General features: G+C 38.9%; 1 protein-coding gene across 2 annotated transcripts in view; it reads left to right on the top strand.

Moving 5' to 3' along the window:
- The window catches only part of PRSS56 (serine protease 56), a 30,504-nt gene extending 12,961 nt beyond the window's left edge, over positions 1–17,543 (top strand). For both annotated transcript variants that reach the window (XM_082252391.1, XM_082252392.1), the window contains exons 9-17: positions 1,476–1,635; positions 1,846–2,034; positions 3,607–3,768; positions 5,885–5,981; positions 7,863–8,022; positions 10,728–10,863; positions 13,868–13,945; positions 14,509–14,615; positions 16,924–17,543. In XM_082252391.1, coding sequence (XP_082108517.1) covers positions 1,476–1,635; positions 1,846–2,034; positions 3,607–3,768; positions 5,885–5,981; positions 7,863–8,022; positions 10,728–10,863; positions 13,868–13,945; positions 14,509–14,615; positions 16,924–17,097 — 1,263 coding nt within the window. In that variant the 3' untranslated portion in view covers positions 17,098–17,543. The remainder of the gene's footprint in view (positions 1–1,475; positions 1,636–1,845; positions 2,035–3,606; positions 3,769–5,884; positions 5,982–7,862; positions 8,023–10,727; positions 10,864–13,867; positions 13,946–14,508; positions 14,616–16,923) is intronic.
- The last annotated feature ends 1,946 nt before the right edge of the window (positions 17,544–19,489 follow it).

The following is a 19,489-nucleotide window of genomic DNA, read 5'->3' as shown; positions in this document are numbered from 1 at the left end:
TGTCAATCATGGCTAAATATACATACTGTAGTTACATTGGTCCAGCTTGGACCAATGTAACTACAGTGGATATAGAAAAGAATGCCCACCCCTTTAAAATCACATTTTGTTGCTTTGCGGCCCGTAATGAACACCGTTTCTGTTTTATTCAGCTTTATTTACTAGTGCAACTTTTAACATCCAAATCAAAGATATATCACCCAACATGTCAGAAAGAAAAACATGTAAAATTAAAAAACAGAGTTGGAAAAAGGATCCCCCCCCCCCCCACACACACTTATGTCAGTATTTGTTGGACCACCTTTTTCTTTAATTACAGCCTTTAGTCTATTGCAGAGATCTCCAAACTTTGGCCCTCCAGCTGTGTTGCGGAACTACATGTTCCATCAGGCATTGTAAAACTGACATTCACAGTCATGACTAGCCATGATGGGAATTGTAGTTCCTGAAGAACTTGAGGGCCATAGTTTGGAGACCCCTGGCCTATTGGAATATGTCCCTACTAACTTTACACATCTAGACTTTTCAATGTTTTCCCAATCTTCTTTGTAGAACTGCTCAGGTTCAGTTAAATTTGATGGTAAACGTTTGTGGACTGCAGTCTTCACGTCATTCCACAGATTTTCAATGGGGTTTAAGTCTGGGCCCTGTCTAGGCCATGCAAGGACATTCACCTTTTTCTCTTTCAACCACTTTGTGGTCATTTTTGCTGTGCGCTTTGGGTTATTGCCATGTTGGAAGGAAAACCTTCTTCCCATTGACAACTTTCTGGCAGAGGACAGCAGATTTTCCTCAAGAATTTTATGGTATTTTGACTCATTCATTTTTATTCTATCATGACAAGTGCTCCAGTCCCTACTGCCGAGAAACACCATCATACCAGGATATTACCACCTCCATGCTTTATTGTAGGAATGGTGTTTTTTGGATGGTGAGCTGTATTGGATTTACGTTAAATATATAATTTGGTGTTGAGGACAAAAAATTAAATTTTAGTTTCATCTCAACTGTCTGCCAATTGTGCACCTGCATCAAGAGTTTGTTAAACATGCTCCTTGTTGAGACTATGACCGGGTGTGCCAACTCAAATTGTGCATGCATTGTCCAGCATAGTTATTAAAAGAAAGCTAGACCAGAGCAATGACGTGCACTCAAAGCTGGAGCAGGTGGTGTAGTTATGAAGTGGCCAAAAGAGGCTGGAGGAGATCAGTATCATTGAAACACTACAAAGGATAAAAAAAGTAAAAAGTGTATTTTAAGAAAAAACTAAAACACAAAACAAAGAACAAACAAACAAATGCATCAAAGCTTAGGAAAGTGCTGTGCTTTCTAAAGAAACTCTGACATGACAGCTATCTATCAAACAAATTTGTCAAGAAAGCCTGTCAAAAAGCCATAGCATACTTTCTTTTCAGAGTTCCAATTAATTTGATGAGCTAATCAGTAATAATCTAATGTGATGATTTCCTCTATAGGGAGACTCTGGAGGACCTTTGACCTGCCAGGATCCTTCATCCAATCAATATGTATTATATGGAATCACCTCCTGGGGTGATGGCTGTGGAGAGAAAGGAAAACCAGGAGTATACACTAGAATAACAGCTTTCATTGACTGGATTGGAAGCCAAATGAAAAGTGAGCAGTTTGGTTTTGTGTTAGGTACTCTGTAAATGTCGACTACAGAATTTGACACTCTATAGTATATTTGATTGAATTAATACAGTCAGAATATATAATATATAACAGTATTTTGTGTAGATACAGCACATACTGCAAAATTTACGCACATACTATGAAGGTGGGAGAGATTTATGCCATTACTAAAAAGGGTTATTTTACCTACAGAGTCAAGCCCTGCTCTTGAGCCTTCGTGTCTTGAATTGCGTGCGCTGAGTGATATTCAGCAAAATAATCCAAAGTCAGAAATCAACTCCATCTGTTCTTTTTATAAGCAGTCCTGTCCAGGCCCTCTCAACCCAGAGGCTTGCACACGTCTAGCAGAGGAGAAGTGCAGACAGAAGAAGAGAAGATGTGGTGAGTCCCCAATCAAAATCTTACTTATTTATAAATATATATATATATATATATATATATATATATATATATATATATATATATATATATATATATACATACTGTTCAAAAAAATTAAAGGAACACTTTTGTTATTTAGAGTGTAATATCAAGTTAATTAAACTCCTGGGATATTGATCTGGTCAGTTTGGTAGCAGAGGGGGTTGTTAATCAGTTTCAGCTACTGGTCCCATGAGGCGATACCTGGACCCTATAGAGGTTGCACAGGCAGTTCAACTCCTCCAGGATGGCACATCAATATGTGCCATTGCCAGAAGGTTTGCTGTGTCTCCCATCACAGTCTCAAGAGCATGGATGAGATTCTAGGAGACAGACAGTTACTCTAGGAGAGCTGGACAGGGCCATAGAAGGTCCTTAACCCATCTGCAGGACCGGTATCTGCTCCTTTGTGCAAGGAGGAACAGGATGAGCACTGCCAGAGTCCTACAAAATTACCTCCAGTAGGCCACTGGTGTGAATGTCTCTGATCAAACAATCAGAAACAGACTTCATGAAGGTGGCCTGAGGGCCTAACATCCTCTAGTGGGCCCTGTGCTCACTGCCCAGCACCGTGGAGCTGGATTGGCATTTGCCACTGAACACCAGAATTGGCAGGTCCGCCACTGGTGCCCTGTGCTTTTCATAGATGAGAGCAGGTTCACTCTGAGCACATGTGACAGACGTGAAAGGGTCTGGAGAAGCAATTTTCCATTTTTTTAAATCTCTCTTTTAAAAATTGTATCTATCTGTTCCCTACCAGTTAGCAAGTCACAAATGTTTCATAGCTAACTGTCAGTGCTGATTATAGGTTTACATTGTTACCTTTATTTTTTGTTCCTTTAACATAAAATATGAAAGTGCAGACGTTGATTCTGTTATCGAATAGTAAATTTAATGCTGGTTTGATTTTTGGCATGGTTGTAGTTCCTCTTAGAGTAAAATCATTGGTGGGACCCAGAAGCATAACTAAGGGTTGTATTAATCTAATTGGCTGTGAAATGTAAAACACTCAGCAATTCTTCATAAAAGAGGTGACTTGGAAAAAAGCAAGGACTCATTTCATACAATTCATATGATATTCTCAGTATTGGCCTTGTGTTTAAAGTCCTACGTGATTTTTCAAGAAGCATGCAGAGTGACACAGTAACGACCTACGTCGATGATTGTTCTTCTTCGAGGTTAATTGTTACATTATATTCTCTCTGTAATTTATGAGTATGAAATCCTCTAGTCAGCATAGATATTGTACTTGAAAATCACAGCCATTATCAATAATTTAGGCACAGTTAAAGATATTTTTTTGATAATACATTGCAGATACAGGCAGGCTATAAATATATATTTCATGGTCAATAAAAAAAAAAGGAACTGGCTTGGGACAGCTGCTGGTTCCCTTTGCTGAAATAAAACTGGACACCTGTGAGTTAGTGTCTGGGAAATGTTACTAGGCCAGGCATGTCAAAGCTTCTTTTCAGATGTCAAGTCACCGGCATGCAGTAATGCGTTTTACTCGTCTGCCTTTCATTGTTTCAGAGCTTCGATCCTATCTTCAAATTCTTCTAAATTTGCTACGTAAGGCAGAAGACTCTTTGCGAAAAAACATGGACTTTTTATTCTTCACTCAGACCATCCCACAATTCATGAAGCAAATGTACAGTGACATATTCCCCTCTAGGGTCCGCAGAGACCTTCCAGGTACCTCATTCTGATAAACAAAATGAAGTAGTTTTTACAATGTCAGATCTACTTTCAGTAATGACAAAGAATGGACAATTTTTAAACCAAAAACAAAAATGAAATATTTTGTAATGGTGATGAACAAAGGCAGACATGAAGTCCAGACTGTGTGAAAACCATGTTTCCCTCCAGAGATATAATGAAAAAGTATATACACGGGGACAGGAAGAGTGTATTTTGCAGGAAAACTAGGTGAAAACAAAACCTGAAAACAGAAAACTATTACAGTTATTAGGTAAACTGTGATACAGTATATTCAATTTCAGTTTTGGAGTTAATATTTAAAATACATTTGGCATTGTTGCCCTGTACACACGATCCGAAAATCGGACGCCTTTTTTCGCTTGCTAGTCGCATTTTGAAACTGAATAGGTTACTAAAAAGCTCTCGTACCACAGAATAAAAAATCGGAAATGATGTAATGTATTGTATTTTCAGATGTAAACTGTACTGATTAAATTAAAACCAAACGATCTGGTATAGTTATCCATGCTTGTCCTATCGGATAATATCGGAGGAAATCTCGTGATCGGCTCTCAAAAGCTTTGTACAAACAATCAGATTTTCAGACGATTGCTTTGAATGCGGTATTTTTCATACAATTTTCGGATTGTGTGTATGCAAACATTAGGCAGAAGACAGGAGAAGACAGGAGACAATATTTTGACTGTTAGCTCAAAGTATGCAAACACATAGATGGAAGGAGAATGTGTGCCTGGACACAGATGCCGTTTTTGCAACTCCTGGTCTTTCTAAAAGGAAACCTTTTCAATGAGAAACATGGACACTACAATTGCTGACTTGTCATTCTGCAAATATTAGTTGCCTGGCTGTCATGTTAACTTTCTGGTTTCAGTATTTTCAGTTGCTAACCCAGAACATGTTTGCTAAAAATGACCTCTGACTTTACTGATATTTCTGATGGGCATACTTGCTCTGGGTTAGTAACCCAGAAAGTATTAAGGGAGTTGTAAAGTCCCCATTTTTTTCACCTTAATGCATTCTATGGGCTGAGCTATCGTCACTGATGCAGAGAGCAGCGCTTATTTGATGACGTCAGAGCCACTATCTGCATCAGAAAACTGTGAATGAGAGGAGCTGTGGTGATGCCCCCTTCGGAGGTCAGGTCCATGACCTGAACTCACACTGTAGTCCTCCTTATTCTGGCCTGAGTACTATTGGAAGTCATTCAACCTGGAAGACTAAAGATATCTTGTGGTAGAGAAGAGGTACTGTGCAGGGACAGCTTGGGATTGCAGGTGAGTATTGCAGAAGGGGACCATCTAAAAAAAAGAAGTTGGGATTTAAAGCCAAAGAGTCAGCCAGGCAACAATCACTTTCAGATTGGAAGTCAACAATAGCAGTCCCCAATGTTCTCTTTGAAAACCTTTACTTATTTGCTATCTAATTATTATTGTTGTCAATATTCAGATCTGAGCAACCTCCCATAGTAGTATAGATGCCATCAACAGAATCCATTAGATTGTATTTTACATGTGGTTTCAATGCCATACCGAAGGCTATCATAGGGCTGCAAGGACCAGTACTAGTTCCATGGCATCCATGCAATCTCTGATTAGTGACACACCTATCCTGGAACTAGCACTTATTACAAGAATATAATTATAGTGACCTTCAGCAATGAATAACAACCTTGACTTGAGATAGATTCTGTCTGAGAAATTAATTTACAAAAGTGGTTTTGTTATGAGTATGGTTCGGATCCATGTATGGCCTTATCATTAGGTACAGTCAGTGTAGCTGCACTAAACCATGGTAAATCTGATCTTCTCCTGCATGGATTTCTAAAATCATTAAATGATTTCTGACATGAAAGAAAAGCTTGCCTGTTTGTTAAAACTTCTTAACTGTAGGTGGCACTGTCATCTGTATCTATGACCACGACTAAGCTAATAGACTGTGCTGTTTTATTACATAAATATTGAGAATATTATATATATATATATATATATATATATATATATATATATATATATATATATATATATATATATATATATATATATATATCTTTACGCCTTAAAGCTTATGGTTGTATTTTTATTTTAAAAAGAGCAGCATTCTGCCCCGGAGGAATTGATTAAGGATGTACAATCCGATTCTCAGGAATACAACAGGACAGAGACACAGTCTGGAAATGATACACACAGGTAACATGTAATTGCTATATGTACATACAAAGTATATTTGATGTTCTTAAACTGGATCAGTCACTTGGACAAATTCTGGGGGTTTCTTTGCTTCTGTGCTAATGCTTCTATGAACATAACGACTCTCAGGCAACTTGCTCACAAAAATGATCAAAGCATCAATACAACTTACCTCCTACACTTTTAAATCTTTCACAGTTTTGACACCATCTATTGGTTGTAGATGACATTAATCTATAATGTCAATTCTGCATTTGAAAGCTGGTCACAAGTATTTGAAGCTCCTTAAAATTTGCATGAGTATGGGCAACATACTACAAGAGGCCTAATGAAAATTGATGATATCACATGATTGACGAAGAGGTTCTGTGTGGCCCCATATTGTTGCACCTTACTTATGTGATCATCTAAATAAACATTCAGACTTTTTCTCAAAGATCCCTATTGTGCTGGCGATATACGTACCAGGAACATGTGATGTTATCGGTTTCCAGTCAGTAGTTACCAAAGCACCTGTTTATTTTTGGTAATTTCCAGGTGTGTAATGGGAATATTATGTGAAACCACATTTTTTAATTTTGCCATTGCTACATGTTCCCCATGGCAGTGCCATGCTTCCTATGTGTTTTGTTTGGTAACAACTTACTTCTAAGCTTAATGTAATGTCTTGATTACAAGACGAGAGGCACTCGTCGATAGTGACAACTATACCTGCCCTTTCCACTACCCTCCTCTCAATTCATAGAAGCTGTATCATAGCTTCCTTCATGAAAAGAACTCTATGAAAGAAGGACAGGCAGATGATTGAAAGGTCCACTTCCTCAATTCACATGTGCTTTTCATTGCTAGAGGCTATAGTAGAGCTTCTATGAATGGAGGTGGGGGGGGGGGGGGCAGAAATGGTAGGCATAGTCAACTCCCTTGAAGAATGCCTATGACAGGTCCAGCAGGTGGTATGGGGGGGGGGGGGCGGTCAGAAAACTTCAACTTTCAACTAAAACAGCAACCACCAGCACAAGGGATGCTGGTTTAAAAAAGGAAAAAACTGAACTTTGGCTTTAAGAATGTACGAAAGGTAACACAATGCAAATATCTGTTCACGGTAATAATCTGGTAAAATTAACAGAATGATAGACAGGTGCCTGGATCTGTTTCTACCTTAATGAGGAGAGAGGAGTTTCTTCCATTGGACAATACATGCTTTCTCATGTTGGTTTTCTGGTAAGAGGCTTATATTGATTTTGGGTGTCCACACGTGGCAAGTGGGTTCTTTCACATCGCACAAGAGTGATTTTATTTGTTTATTTCGCACTTTCATCATTTCCGTCTGGTGAGAGCAGAATTTGTATGGTGGAGGGAATATTTATCACTTAACATGAATTTTCACCGTTGGATTTGGAAGTCTACATTTCATTTTGTTGATACCAGTGATTTATGGACTTTTTTTATGTGTATACATTTTTTCCACTTCACTTTTTTCATATACATTTGTGTATGGGTATTTATTTTGTCACATTTATTAGCGCACCAGACCATTTTTTCATCATTATTTATTCCAATCGCATATTTGGTTTCTTTGGTAGCAGCTTTTATTATATTCACCAACAGCGCACCTATTTTTATTTTTTCAGTTCATTTTATGTTATGGTTAAAATGTAATTATGGGTAAATGGAAGCAAAGACTAACAAGATTACTTGACAGGACAGAAATAGCTCCAAAGCTTGAAAATGTTCCGCATTCAATTTTGGTAAAACTGTATCTACTACTTGAAATCTTGAAAAAGTAACTGTTTTACTCAAAGAGGTTTATAATTTGTCTCAAAGACAAAAAAAAAAGAAACTTAACTAGTGTAATTTTGTTTCTCTTCATCATTCTTCCAGAAAACTACAGAGCATAGTGTTTGACTCCCTGTTTCCTGATGTGGGACCTGAGTTGAAATATTGGGTATCTGTTCTTCACAGTATGGCTCCTGTGAATTCACTAGAGGAGAACTTGGTGGGCAAAGACGTTTTAGGACTGGAGGAACAATTGTTACTGGATGTAAGAAGTCAGGCACTTCAATTTATAGGAAAGATCATGTTTCTTATGCTTTGGTGAAATTGGTGTTTTAGCTTTTGTAGTTCTGAAGGAAAGTCTATTTTAAAGCATACCTGTCATGTACACATAAAAATCAAGATAACGCATAACATAGCAGCCTACCTCTAAGGCCAAATCATACCTTCACAATTCATGCCCTTCTTCTGAAAGACATTACTTGAATATGACTAGGCATATCCCCCCAGATGACACATGCTTGAACCTGGTGATAGGCAATGAGTGTTGCATCGTGAGATGCAAAAAACTTTCATTTGAATATGTTTCTCAATAGCCATAAGGGATAGAAGCCCACTTGGTGTAACCAAATGCATTTGCATACGCAAATATTAACTTGTAGTATTTGTGGTAAGTGGTAATATCATCACTGTGCTACACATATCCTTGTTCACAGAGCAAAGCTCTGGGAGGGACTCAGCAGGCTCCATATCCTAATGGCTACCTGCAGAAAAATACAGGGGGAGGATACAAGAAGAGAGAACGGTCTTTATTACAGGAAGTTCCTGGACAGGCAAAGTAAAGAAGTTGCTTCATACTGGGTTAATGCATAGATTTGGAAGAAATACAAAAATGCCACAATACACAAAGGGTTGAAGTAATGCCAGGTACACATTGGGAGTTTTTTGTTCAACCCAGTAGGGTTGTGTACTAACACAAGCGAAGTTAGTGTGGCGATCTTCCCCGCTGAGCTATTGTGTTCTGACAGGGGGACTGCCCCCCACCAGAACACAGTCAACAGTGCTTGCAGCCAATGGCCAGTCCTTGGACCAGTCAATACTGGCTGATATTCAGCCGTGTGTACCAGCCTTAAGAATTTATACAATGGCACTTGTATTTACATTATATTTACATAGCCCAAAGTTCAGCTTTTAAGTGTATCTCCTGACAAAAGCTTTTTTTAAGTTTTGGATAGCTTGGGGGTTAAGTCTTTACTGTCAAGTCTTTACTGTCATCTGTGTCCCGTTCTGTTTGTCCTGATGACTATTGTCACCAAAATAGAAAGTTTTTGTCCTCAAAACTAAGGTAAATGGATATCTTCCAAAATGGGACACCTGTTCTGGGGACAACTGTCTAAGAGGAGAATGTCTGTAATGTGCTGTAATGTGAACTAGATGGACTTGTGTCCTCTTTCAACCTGACTTACTATGTAGCTTCATTATCAGTTGTAAATTAGATGTGCATATTTTTAATTATTTTAGGTATGCTATATGAATGGGAACACATAAAAAACACATAGTGGGGGTGTTTCTTAAATTTTGCTGTAAAAGTTGAAATATAACCACTTCTTACCCAACCGCCGTCAAATGACAGCAAAGCGGTGCATCCATTGTTCTGGGATGCCATCATATGACGGCACACCAGAACTGCCTCTCTTGCGGAGCGGCAATCATGGCCACGCCGCGTTGCTAGGACACGGCGCGACCCCGATCTTGGTAAAGAGTCAGTGTCTTTACCCATGGGATCGGCTGTGGCCAATCACAGCCGGTCACATGTAGATGAGGAAATGTCGTTATTCGGCTCTCCTCGCCTCCTCACACCTGTCAGTGTGTGAGGCGAGGAGAGCCGATCAGCGGCTCCTCCTCACAGGGGAGACAAAGACAGGTAATCAGGGCACTGATCATCAGGGCCCTGATTACAGAAAATTAAAATAAAGTGCCAATCTGTGCCCACCATCAGTGCCCACAATCAGTGCCCATAGTGCTGCCAGTCAGTGCCCATCAGTGCTTGCTCATCTAGGCACTGATGGGCACTGACTGGCATCACTATGAGCACTGTTTGTGGGCACTGAGGGTGCTGCCCATCAGTGTCACCCGTCAGTGCCCATCAGTGCCGCCCATCAGTGCCACCCATCAGTGCCACCTCTCAGTACCCATCAGTGCCGCCTATCAGTGCTCATCAGTGCGGAATATTAGTACCTCTCATCAGTGCTCATCAGTGCGGAATATTAGTACCTCCTCATCAGTGCCACCTCATCAGTGCCCATAAGTGCCACCTCATCAGTGCCCAAAAGTGCCACATCATCAGTGCCCATCAGTGCAGCCTATCAGTGCCCATCAGTGCTGCCTCATCAGCGCACATCAGTGAAGGAGAAAAAAAATTTTTTTCAAAATTTTCTGTCTTTTTTCTTTTTTTTTTGTAAGAAATAAAAAAATCCAGTGGTCATTAATTACCACCAAAAGAAAGCTCTATTTGTGTGAAAAAAATGATACAACATTTCATATGGGTACAGTGTAGCATGATCACGCAATTGTCATTCAAAGTGTGACAGCACTAAAAGCTAAAAATTGGCCTGGGCAGGAAGGGGGTGAAAGTGCACTGTATTGAAGTGGTTAAGTATATTTATGCAGATTGTGGGAAGAGCAATCGGAAAGCAACTAAAGATTCTGTAATTTTCTGTCCGTTTTTATTATGATATCCCCGCACTAGGTATTAGAAAGATGTACAGAATCTCCTATGGATTATCCTTGTTTGCCTCATAATTTATAGTTGATATATATAGTAATTGATGATAAAAACCAGCACTCAGCACTTTAAAAGTTTTTATTCTTCCCATGTGTTGCCCACAGGTCATTTAACAAGCCCAATGCTACTGTCATGAAAAAACTACATTAAAAAGTATTAAGTAGAATTGTGCTTTCTTGACATTTCAGACAAATGATGATGAAGTGCAAGAGTTGGAACAAGAGGGATGGCGAGCCATTCACAGCCTGAAGTCACAGCTCAGAAGTGAAGGTGTTCTCATAGATGATCTTTCTGAATCACAGGATTCTGCAGCATCAAATCTAGGTACTGGATTTATTTTGCTACTTTTAGCTAATGAAAAACTATCTGGCTTTATTAACCACTTTAGCTCCGGAAGATTTTACCCCTTTCATGATCATTGCATTTTTTGCTATTTGGCACTGCCCTAATTTAACTGACAATTGCGCAGTCATGCAACACTGTATGCAAATTAATTTTTGTACCATTTTTTTCACAAAAATAGAGCTTTCTTTTGGTGGTATTTGATCACTACTGTTCTTTTTTTTTATGTAAATGGAAAAAAGACAGAAAAAAACAATATTTTTTACTTTTTGGTAAAATAACATTCAATAAAAATTAAAAAAAAATCGAATTTCTTCATAAATTTAGGCCAAAATATATTCTGCGTCATGTCTTTGGTAAACAATATAAAAAATACCAGAAAGTGTATATTAATTGATTTGCATGAAAGTTTTAGTGTCTACAAATGATGGTATATATACTGGATTTTCTTTCCTTTTTACTAGTAATGCCTTTGATCAGCGACTTATATGGGACTGTGATAGTGTGGCAGACAATCTGGCACTAACTGGCACTGGTTGGTAACTGAATAACTGGCACTGATATCACCAGTGACACTAATACAGTGATCAGTGCTAATACTATACACTGTCACTGTACTAATTACATTGGCTGGGAAGGGGTTAACATCTAGGAGCAATGAAAGGGTTAACTAAGTGTCTAACAAGTGTAATGTGTGCAGTGCGTGCTGCTTTTACTAGTATGTGTGGCTGATTTTTTTCAGCCACATCTCTGCTCCATGTACAAGGCATTATGTTGTTAGTACACACAGAGTTCTGTACTGTGATTTGCTAAGCCAATCAGTAGGTCCCAGCTTGTGATATACCCAATCACAGTACAGACTGGGCAGTGCACGCCCATGCCCCCTACCCAGAAATGCAGGATCACGTACATGTACGTTATCAGGCACAGCGCGGCTGCCCCTTCACCGTAAATGTGCAAGGGGCATTCCACAAGTGGTTAATAAAACAGGGCAATGACTGTGCACATAACAATAAGCATAGCAACCAATTAGAATAACTCTGACAGCACAGTACGGTATCAAATTGATTTTTTTCGGGGTTGCTATATGTTACTACACTTTAAAGGACAAAAGGGCAAAAGACACAGACATAGTCAGTAAGGATCCATAAGGAAGGAAGAATGAACCACCACAAAAAAAACTGGTGTATTCCTTTGTCTTATGCTACCCCCAAGTACAGTAACCTCTCCACAGCTGTAACATCATATTTGTGGAAACAAAGTTATTACTGTTCAAAAGCAGGACTGGGCCTCAAACGGGATCCATAATAATGGATCATTATATCAAGGGCACTACAGGAGAACTGGAAACAATTGTATATGCCATCTTTGTACTTCCTCAGCCCTAGGTTAAAGCTTGGGAACATGGAGGGTGAACTATAAGTATCTTTTCTTGCTGTTTGTATCAGTTACAGAAAGATTGGTGACCTAAAAGGAGCAAGTCAAATTTAGTCAGTATTTTGGTGATGTGGGATCCCCTGCTTATGGTGTAGGGGACTTATTCACAACTACGCCCACAGTAGGCACCTTGTTGTCCAAGATTAAAAATACATTTTTGTTAATAAAAAAGGGCAATACTAAGAAATGTTTTATGACTATACATCAGAGTCAGACCTGCATTGAAATTAATTGCATTGGTGATATAGGACAAAGAGTTAAAGTGGTTGTAACCTAAAAAAAAAAAAGAAAATCCTGTTCCCTTATAGCATATTAAACAGAACAGTGCTCGTGCTGTCAAATCTGCTCCTTTCTAAGCTGTAAAAAAAACTGGCTGATCCTGCCAGTTCCGGCGTCCCCATGTGTGTGCTGACCATGATAATCATGGCTGCTAATCCTGGATTATCATGGTCAGTTTACCTGCCTCCCTCATCCCGCTGTTCTCTTCTCTCCCCCTCCCTCCCTGCCTGTCAGCTCCTATGTGAGCTTATCTGCTCCCCTGTCCTCCTGTCACTATTAGTAGCTGGCAGTAAAGTTAAATAAATATTACTGACAGCCACTCTCTTTTATCAAGACATAACACACTGTGTATCTGTTTGTTTAAAACGATGCCAGTAATTACCTTATCTCAGAGCTTTTCTGACTGGTCATGTGAACTCCAACCACTCTCCTCCTCCAATCTAAGAGCTACAGTGGGAAGGGCTGAGACAACAGCACAGCGGTCACGTGACCTCCATTTGTGATGTCAGAGGAGGATCTTGGTGCCTCCCACTGTAGCCCTTAGATCAGAGGAGGAGAGTGGCCGAAGGTCACATGACTGGCCAGAAAAGCTCTGTGATAAGGTAATTACAGGTATTGTTTTACACAAACAGGTACACAGTGTGTTATGTCTTGATAAAAGAGAGGGGCAGGCATTAAATCATTTTTTTTACTTAACCACCACTTAAAGCCTGGTACACACTAAAAGTTCATTTCCATTCAACCTAGCGGGTTGAAAAAAAAAAAAACTCTCAGCTCCTGTCGGAGCCGCTGTACTAACGATCCAACATAAGTACAGTGATTCCCTCTACCCCCCTAAGCTGTTTTGTTCTGATAGGGGGACCTATCCCCCCTGCCAAAACACTCTGATCAGCAGTCATTGGCTGAGAGCACCTATCGGGAGCCGGTCAGCTGCTGGTTTTCCAGCATGGTCGTCTGACCAAACGGCCTGGCTTCTGTTAGACTGACTGCCATACATACAGATTGAATGTAGACCGTTTTTTTATTGAACCGGCCAATGTCGCCCGGCATTCAGCCCGTGTGTACCGTAACTGTTACATAGCAAAAGCTTCAAGAAGTGTATTTACGTTTACACTGTTAGATGCTCTCTGGAATATAAGAACCGATGATTACACAGAACTATGGTATCAGTATCAAGCAGGGAAAATAAGTGAACCTCATTTTAGCATGTTGCAGAGTTGTCTGATTCCTGAAAAAAATTATTGTGTATTAACCTATGGCTTTTTAACAGAACATCTAGTTCCTGATCATTCTCGGCTACAGAAAAGGGACCTCACAAGCATCAATATAGAAAGAAAAGAATTCCAAGGTACTGTACAGAAAGTTGCGAGCACCATACTTACTTTCTAAATACATAGATAATTCTGAGTGAATAAATAGTTATTGCTATTTGTTAACAAAATAAATAAGAAATAAGAAATCCAGCTGGGGGTTTATTCATCCCTGCCCCAAGGGATGTTTTTATTTGTAGAAATTAATTCAGGACTACAAATGAGTAAAGGTTCTTCACAGATGTGCAATTTGCCACTTGTGTGTTGATGGCTGAACTGGAAATACATTTGTGAATTGAAATTCACCAGTTTACCTGTATTTGTAAATGCCCATAGGTTTAACTAGCACTGGTTTATCATTAGTTTTGATTGGTTACATTATTATTCTAGCTCCGTTCATACTTATTGGCATGCACAAGTAATTTGGGGGACCCTAATCAAAAATGTGCTTTCCAAATCAGTAATTCTGACATTTTCCAAAACATTAATTGATTAATTTGCCTAATTTATAGCAGATGAGTAGTATATATTAGAGATTGCTTACAGTTTTCAATTCTTCAGTAGATGATTAACTGAAACTTGACATGTCAATACTGCACAGGTTGCCAAGATGTGGCAGAAGCACTTGGTGAAGTTGAGTCTGTTAAAGAGAAGTACAAGTGGATCTTGCAAGTACCAGAAAAAGAGCTGTCAATGAAGTTCCAGGAGGTGAGAATGGGAAATCCGTGGCTACTTTATTAATTTTCTGGTAATTAAGACCCCTTTGACACTTGTGCGACTTGTCCTGCGACTTGGGACTGCAAAGTCATATGACACATTGTACTCCATGATTTCCAATGAGTACTGGTCATATCTGTGTGACTTCAAGTTGCAACGACTTCAAAGTAGTCCTTGCACTACTTTGGTCTGACTTTAATGAGTTTTGAGGTCTTCAGAACTCAAGGTTACACAGGCATTGCTTTGAGTCCAGGCAAAATTTTAGGTTTGCTGCTTTTAGGTAAGCCCATATTCACATTGGTCCTATTTGACATGCAATTGCACCGTCCGAATCGGTGTGACAAGACTTTGTGGCGCCACACCGATTCCCAAAATTAGTTTCTCTATACTTTTGTCCACTTCGGTGGGTCAATTTCCATACACATCTGTGCAGGAACTCCCACAGATATATGTAAAATCCCCCCTGAAGTCGGACTGAAATGCCGGCTTGAAATAGAATGGCCTCAGTGTGAACCTGGGCTACAGGTGGCTAAAGATTGCTTCATAAGACAAATAAATGTGCCGCAGTCTATGCATGGGTAGCACACAGTCGTATAAGGAAAATGGCATTGACTCACTAGACATTTGGATACTAGACTTAAGGATTTTTATTATAGTTTTGCTGATAAAGCATGATTCATCATGATTCTTCTTATCTAAATGGTGTGGCTTCATGCCATAGAGATATGCAATTTTTTTTTTCTCATATCCTTGTGTGAACAGCCAGCTTGACATTTTTAAAGTGAGTCTAGCATCAATATATGTTTTAATGTTAAAGTGTATATAAAGGCATGTTATAGTTTTGAAGAAAAAAGGGAATGGTTACCCTTTGTCAAGGTAATTTTGATGCCTGTATCTCACTAGAGAAATGCACTGTTCTTCACTGCTCTGTCTTGGTGACCATTGTTGTAGAATAGAAAAGTGAGGGAAAATAAACTTTTTTAAAGTTGGCATCACATTGAGATTAAAGGGAAAAGCCTTTAATGGGGACACTTATTCCTGTGGCAACTCTCTAAGGTGGGTATTCTATTCACTTTTTCCTTGTATTTCCTGATGGTTCTGCCTGACAGGAAGTAAAATGAAATCTCCAAATGGGGGGCAAAGGCAGAAAAAAAATGTGATAGAAGTTTTCGCCCTTACCTACTGTATCCAAAACTAAAAAAAAAAAAAAAAAAAAAAAAGTTTTGGCCTTACATATACTTTAAAAAAAGCCTAACAATAACTAATCTTAAAAATGTTCCCTCTCCCTTCCTTCTATGTTTTCTGCATACCCTGTGTGACAAAGATCTGTGTACTTTGCAATTTGAAATCCAATCTGGTGCTGTCACATGATCCTGCAGCTCTGGCTTCCCAGTGTCAGTAGGAAGAGAAGGTAGAGGAGGGAGCTCTGGCAACAGCTGGGCTATGGGAAATTATTGGTGCCTATGGGTGATGTCATGGCTCACGGAATTCACAGCTATTATTGAGTGCTCCCTTGCACGGGGAAGCAGGAGCTGTGAGATCATGTGACCGGACCGGATTTAGGGGAAAGAAACAGACCTTTTTTTTACACAAAGTAAGCAGGATAAGGGGGGGGGGCATTTTTAGGAGTAGTTAGTGTTAGGCTTTTCTTCCACTATGTGATTGCATGGTATTTAAAGTAATACCTCTCAGAGAGATCATATCAACCATCACAATTTCTCCAGGCTAGTGCCAAATTTCAAGGTCAGCAACTACTTTCTGGTTAGCCAAATACATGAGATTGCAGTGGGACACACACGCTTTGACAGGTCTCAAGTATCTTTTCTTACCTGTTAACATGACAGAAGAACCTTTGTGTTACTATGGAGGACTATGGAGAAGGATCGAAAAGTGGTACTGATTCTGAAACCTCTAACACCAGCTTTTTAAAAAATTGAACAAGGTTTTCTTGCCTGCCTGATTTCTAATGAGCCTGGTGATGTCTGCAAGTGCACCATAGACATTGCCAGTGGAAGAATAAACTGTTTATGCCCCTGTAGGTTTATATTAAGCATGGTCATAAACCTTTGGACGTTACCAGTTAACCTGGTTTAGTGTTCTTCCAAGATGGTTTATTCCAGAGTACTACACAACATGAAAGTTATGTAGCCCAGATACACTTAATTAAATACTATTTTAGCATAAAATCCTTTCATTGTCTTACCAATCTAGCCAATTTTTTGTAACATAAGCATAAAAGAAAAAAATATAATATTGATCAAATTGACAGAAATAACGGTTCATATCTTCTATCTTTCAGATCCTGGTGGACCTTGGGTCAAAGAATGGGAAAGGCTTGTATAGAGCTCGGGTTCGGGTTTGTGTGGCTGGGAAGTCCACATCATTTATCAGTCTCGTTGGTCTGGAAAACAGTTCTTTTTACCGTACTATGCCAGGACTCATTGCTCTCTCAATGGACACCTTGAAGACTTAAGAAGCTTAATGTCAAATAACATGAAAAAGAAAACAAAGATATAATTTGGACAAAGGGTAATAAAACCCTTTTGCCTATTCATTCAAGGAGCTCAAAGGGAAGGCTGTGGCTACACCTCACCACAGTACACTCGTACACTGTGATTAGTGCAAGTGAATAATACATTTGTCAGTTGTCTCTAAGGGCAAATTAGACAATGAAGATGCTGGACCTTTGAATCCTAACAAAACAAAGAACTATTTTATTTAATTTTTAATTCTAACCAAATTTTAAATGGCAAGAATTCAGCTTTTTTAAATTGTCAAGATCCTAAATCATATGCTACCCCATTACCTGTTTCTCTGTGGTGAACCAAATTGAAAAAGAAAAGTTAAATGGACATTGAAACAGTATGCTTAGTATTTATAACTGCACTTAAAGGACCAAGCATGAGTTGTAACACTTGAAATCCATTGCACTATGAATGCTATAGTAATTTGTATTTTATGCACTGTGATTAAAATGTGACAATGGAAGATCTCTGTAGCTCTTGCTACCTTATTCTCTACACAAGCATGGATTGGCTTATCTAATTCAGTAACATCTTTTTGATACAGAAAAACATAGTAATGTGCACTTTCCACAAGTAATTCCTGTATTTGTGAACTGCCTATCTGCACATTAAATGCAAAGTTTCAGAATGAATAATATTCTGGAAAACAACTTCATTTGTTGCTTGAAATACGTATTGTTTAGAAAAAGTAGAGATGATCCAATTAAACGGCGATTAAAGCAAACCTGTTATGGAAAAAAAAAAAACTGCTGTCAGACATACCTGCAGCAGCCCTCTTGTTACACCCAGATACTGGACCATTTAGACAAGCAAAGCTTTGGTGCTTTCTGGTAGTGTTGAAATGTCCTTGTCCCTTCAACCACATGGGATTTCAGACCACATACAGCACCACCTTAACCACAACAAAAAACAAACCAACCTGAAAGAGAAAAGTTAAGGAAATAAACAAAAAGACAAGAATGTTGAAAATTTTAGGCCACAACTCTTTTATTGTGGTTAAAAACATATAATTTAAATCCAATTAAAAAAAAAAACTTTATTTAAAATATTGACCATAAGCAAACTAATCTTTTAAAAAAAATACCAAACAACCAAAGCTCAGTCACCAAGACTCAAGCTACATGTAAACAGCCAATTAAAGTATTAATTCACACTGTTAACCCACAATTGTGGGTGACAATAACCCCAACAAAGGATAACCATGACAAAAGGAGGGAGAGCTTTACAGCTCAGTTTGATTGAAGATCCATCTGCTGACAGAAGTTTCAAAGACAAAATTATTTAAAGGTGAGCCTGATACAGGATTGGTAGGTAGGTTTTCCCTTTAAAAGTCCAGGGCCAATCACGGGTTGATGGGAAACTAGCAGATGTGCCTTGTGTCAGCTGACTGGAAAAACTCTGAGTGGGCACAGCTAATAACGGGAGCCCAAAACAGATAAAAAAGAGAGCCACAGAAGTGCCAGATATAAAAATTCCTATCAACACCCTTAATTAACTTAGGTTAGCAAAAAAGGGATGCCACGGTTTTGAAATCCCATTGGGCAACTTCACATTTTTTGTGGCCCTAATATTCTAATTGGTCTGTGAAGCAGCTGATAGTTAAGGAGGGGGCAAAAAGAATGAATAGGGGATTGAAAACTTCATTAAGCTTTTATAAGGAAGCGTTAGAGCTCTGGTCAGAGTGGCCTGGTATTTTGGTGTAACGGTGGAGCTTGAAAACTGGTGCAAGTATGTATAGGCACATCTATATGCATGCATTATATACCTATGAGCAGTTTTTTTATAGTTATATAGAGTGAAGGAGCTTCTCATGGGATTTGGGATACTCAGCTTTTCCAAGATAATGCCAGAAGGCCCATCATAACGTTACCCTGGTGGGAAGCTGGGGTAAAATATATTTTTCATCTCATGTATGCACTTTTTTAAAATGTAATGCTGCCTTTTAGCATTGGAGAATCTAGAGAATAAGCAGATCTTGCATTTTAATGAGAGAGAGAAGCCGGTAAATAACAGGAACATACTTACAGGCCTGCTGTCCCCCTGTCAGGGCACAGCTGAAAAGACCAAACATAAAGGCACATCCTTACAAACTCCAACAAAGAGCAGGATACTACATTGAACTATCTGCAGATCAGCCTCCATTTTCATCATCTCCAGTTTTTGGAACAAAGCACAGAACATCATTTACAAGTACAATGTTTTAAAATCCTGCACGTGTGTTATTTTTTGAATGTTCACGCTACCATAAATACAAAAACGAAATCTTCCAAAAGCATAAAAAAAAAAAAAATTCTGCGAATATAATTTAGCTGAAAAATACCAATTAAAGAGAGCTGGGGG

Source organism: Pelophylax lessonae (assembly GCF_965119305.1).
Source record: "Pelophylax lessonae genome assembly, chromosome: 3".
Taxonomy (NCBI): Eukaryota; Metazoa; Chordata; class Amphibia; order Anura; family Ranidae; genus Pelophylax; species Pelophylax lessonae.
The sequence above is the reverse complement of the archived record's forward strand: the minus strand, read 5'-3'. Positions and strand labels throughout refer to the sequence as shown.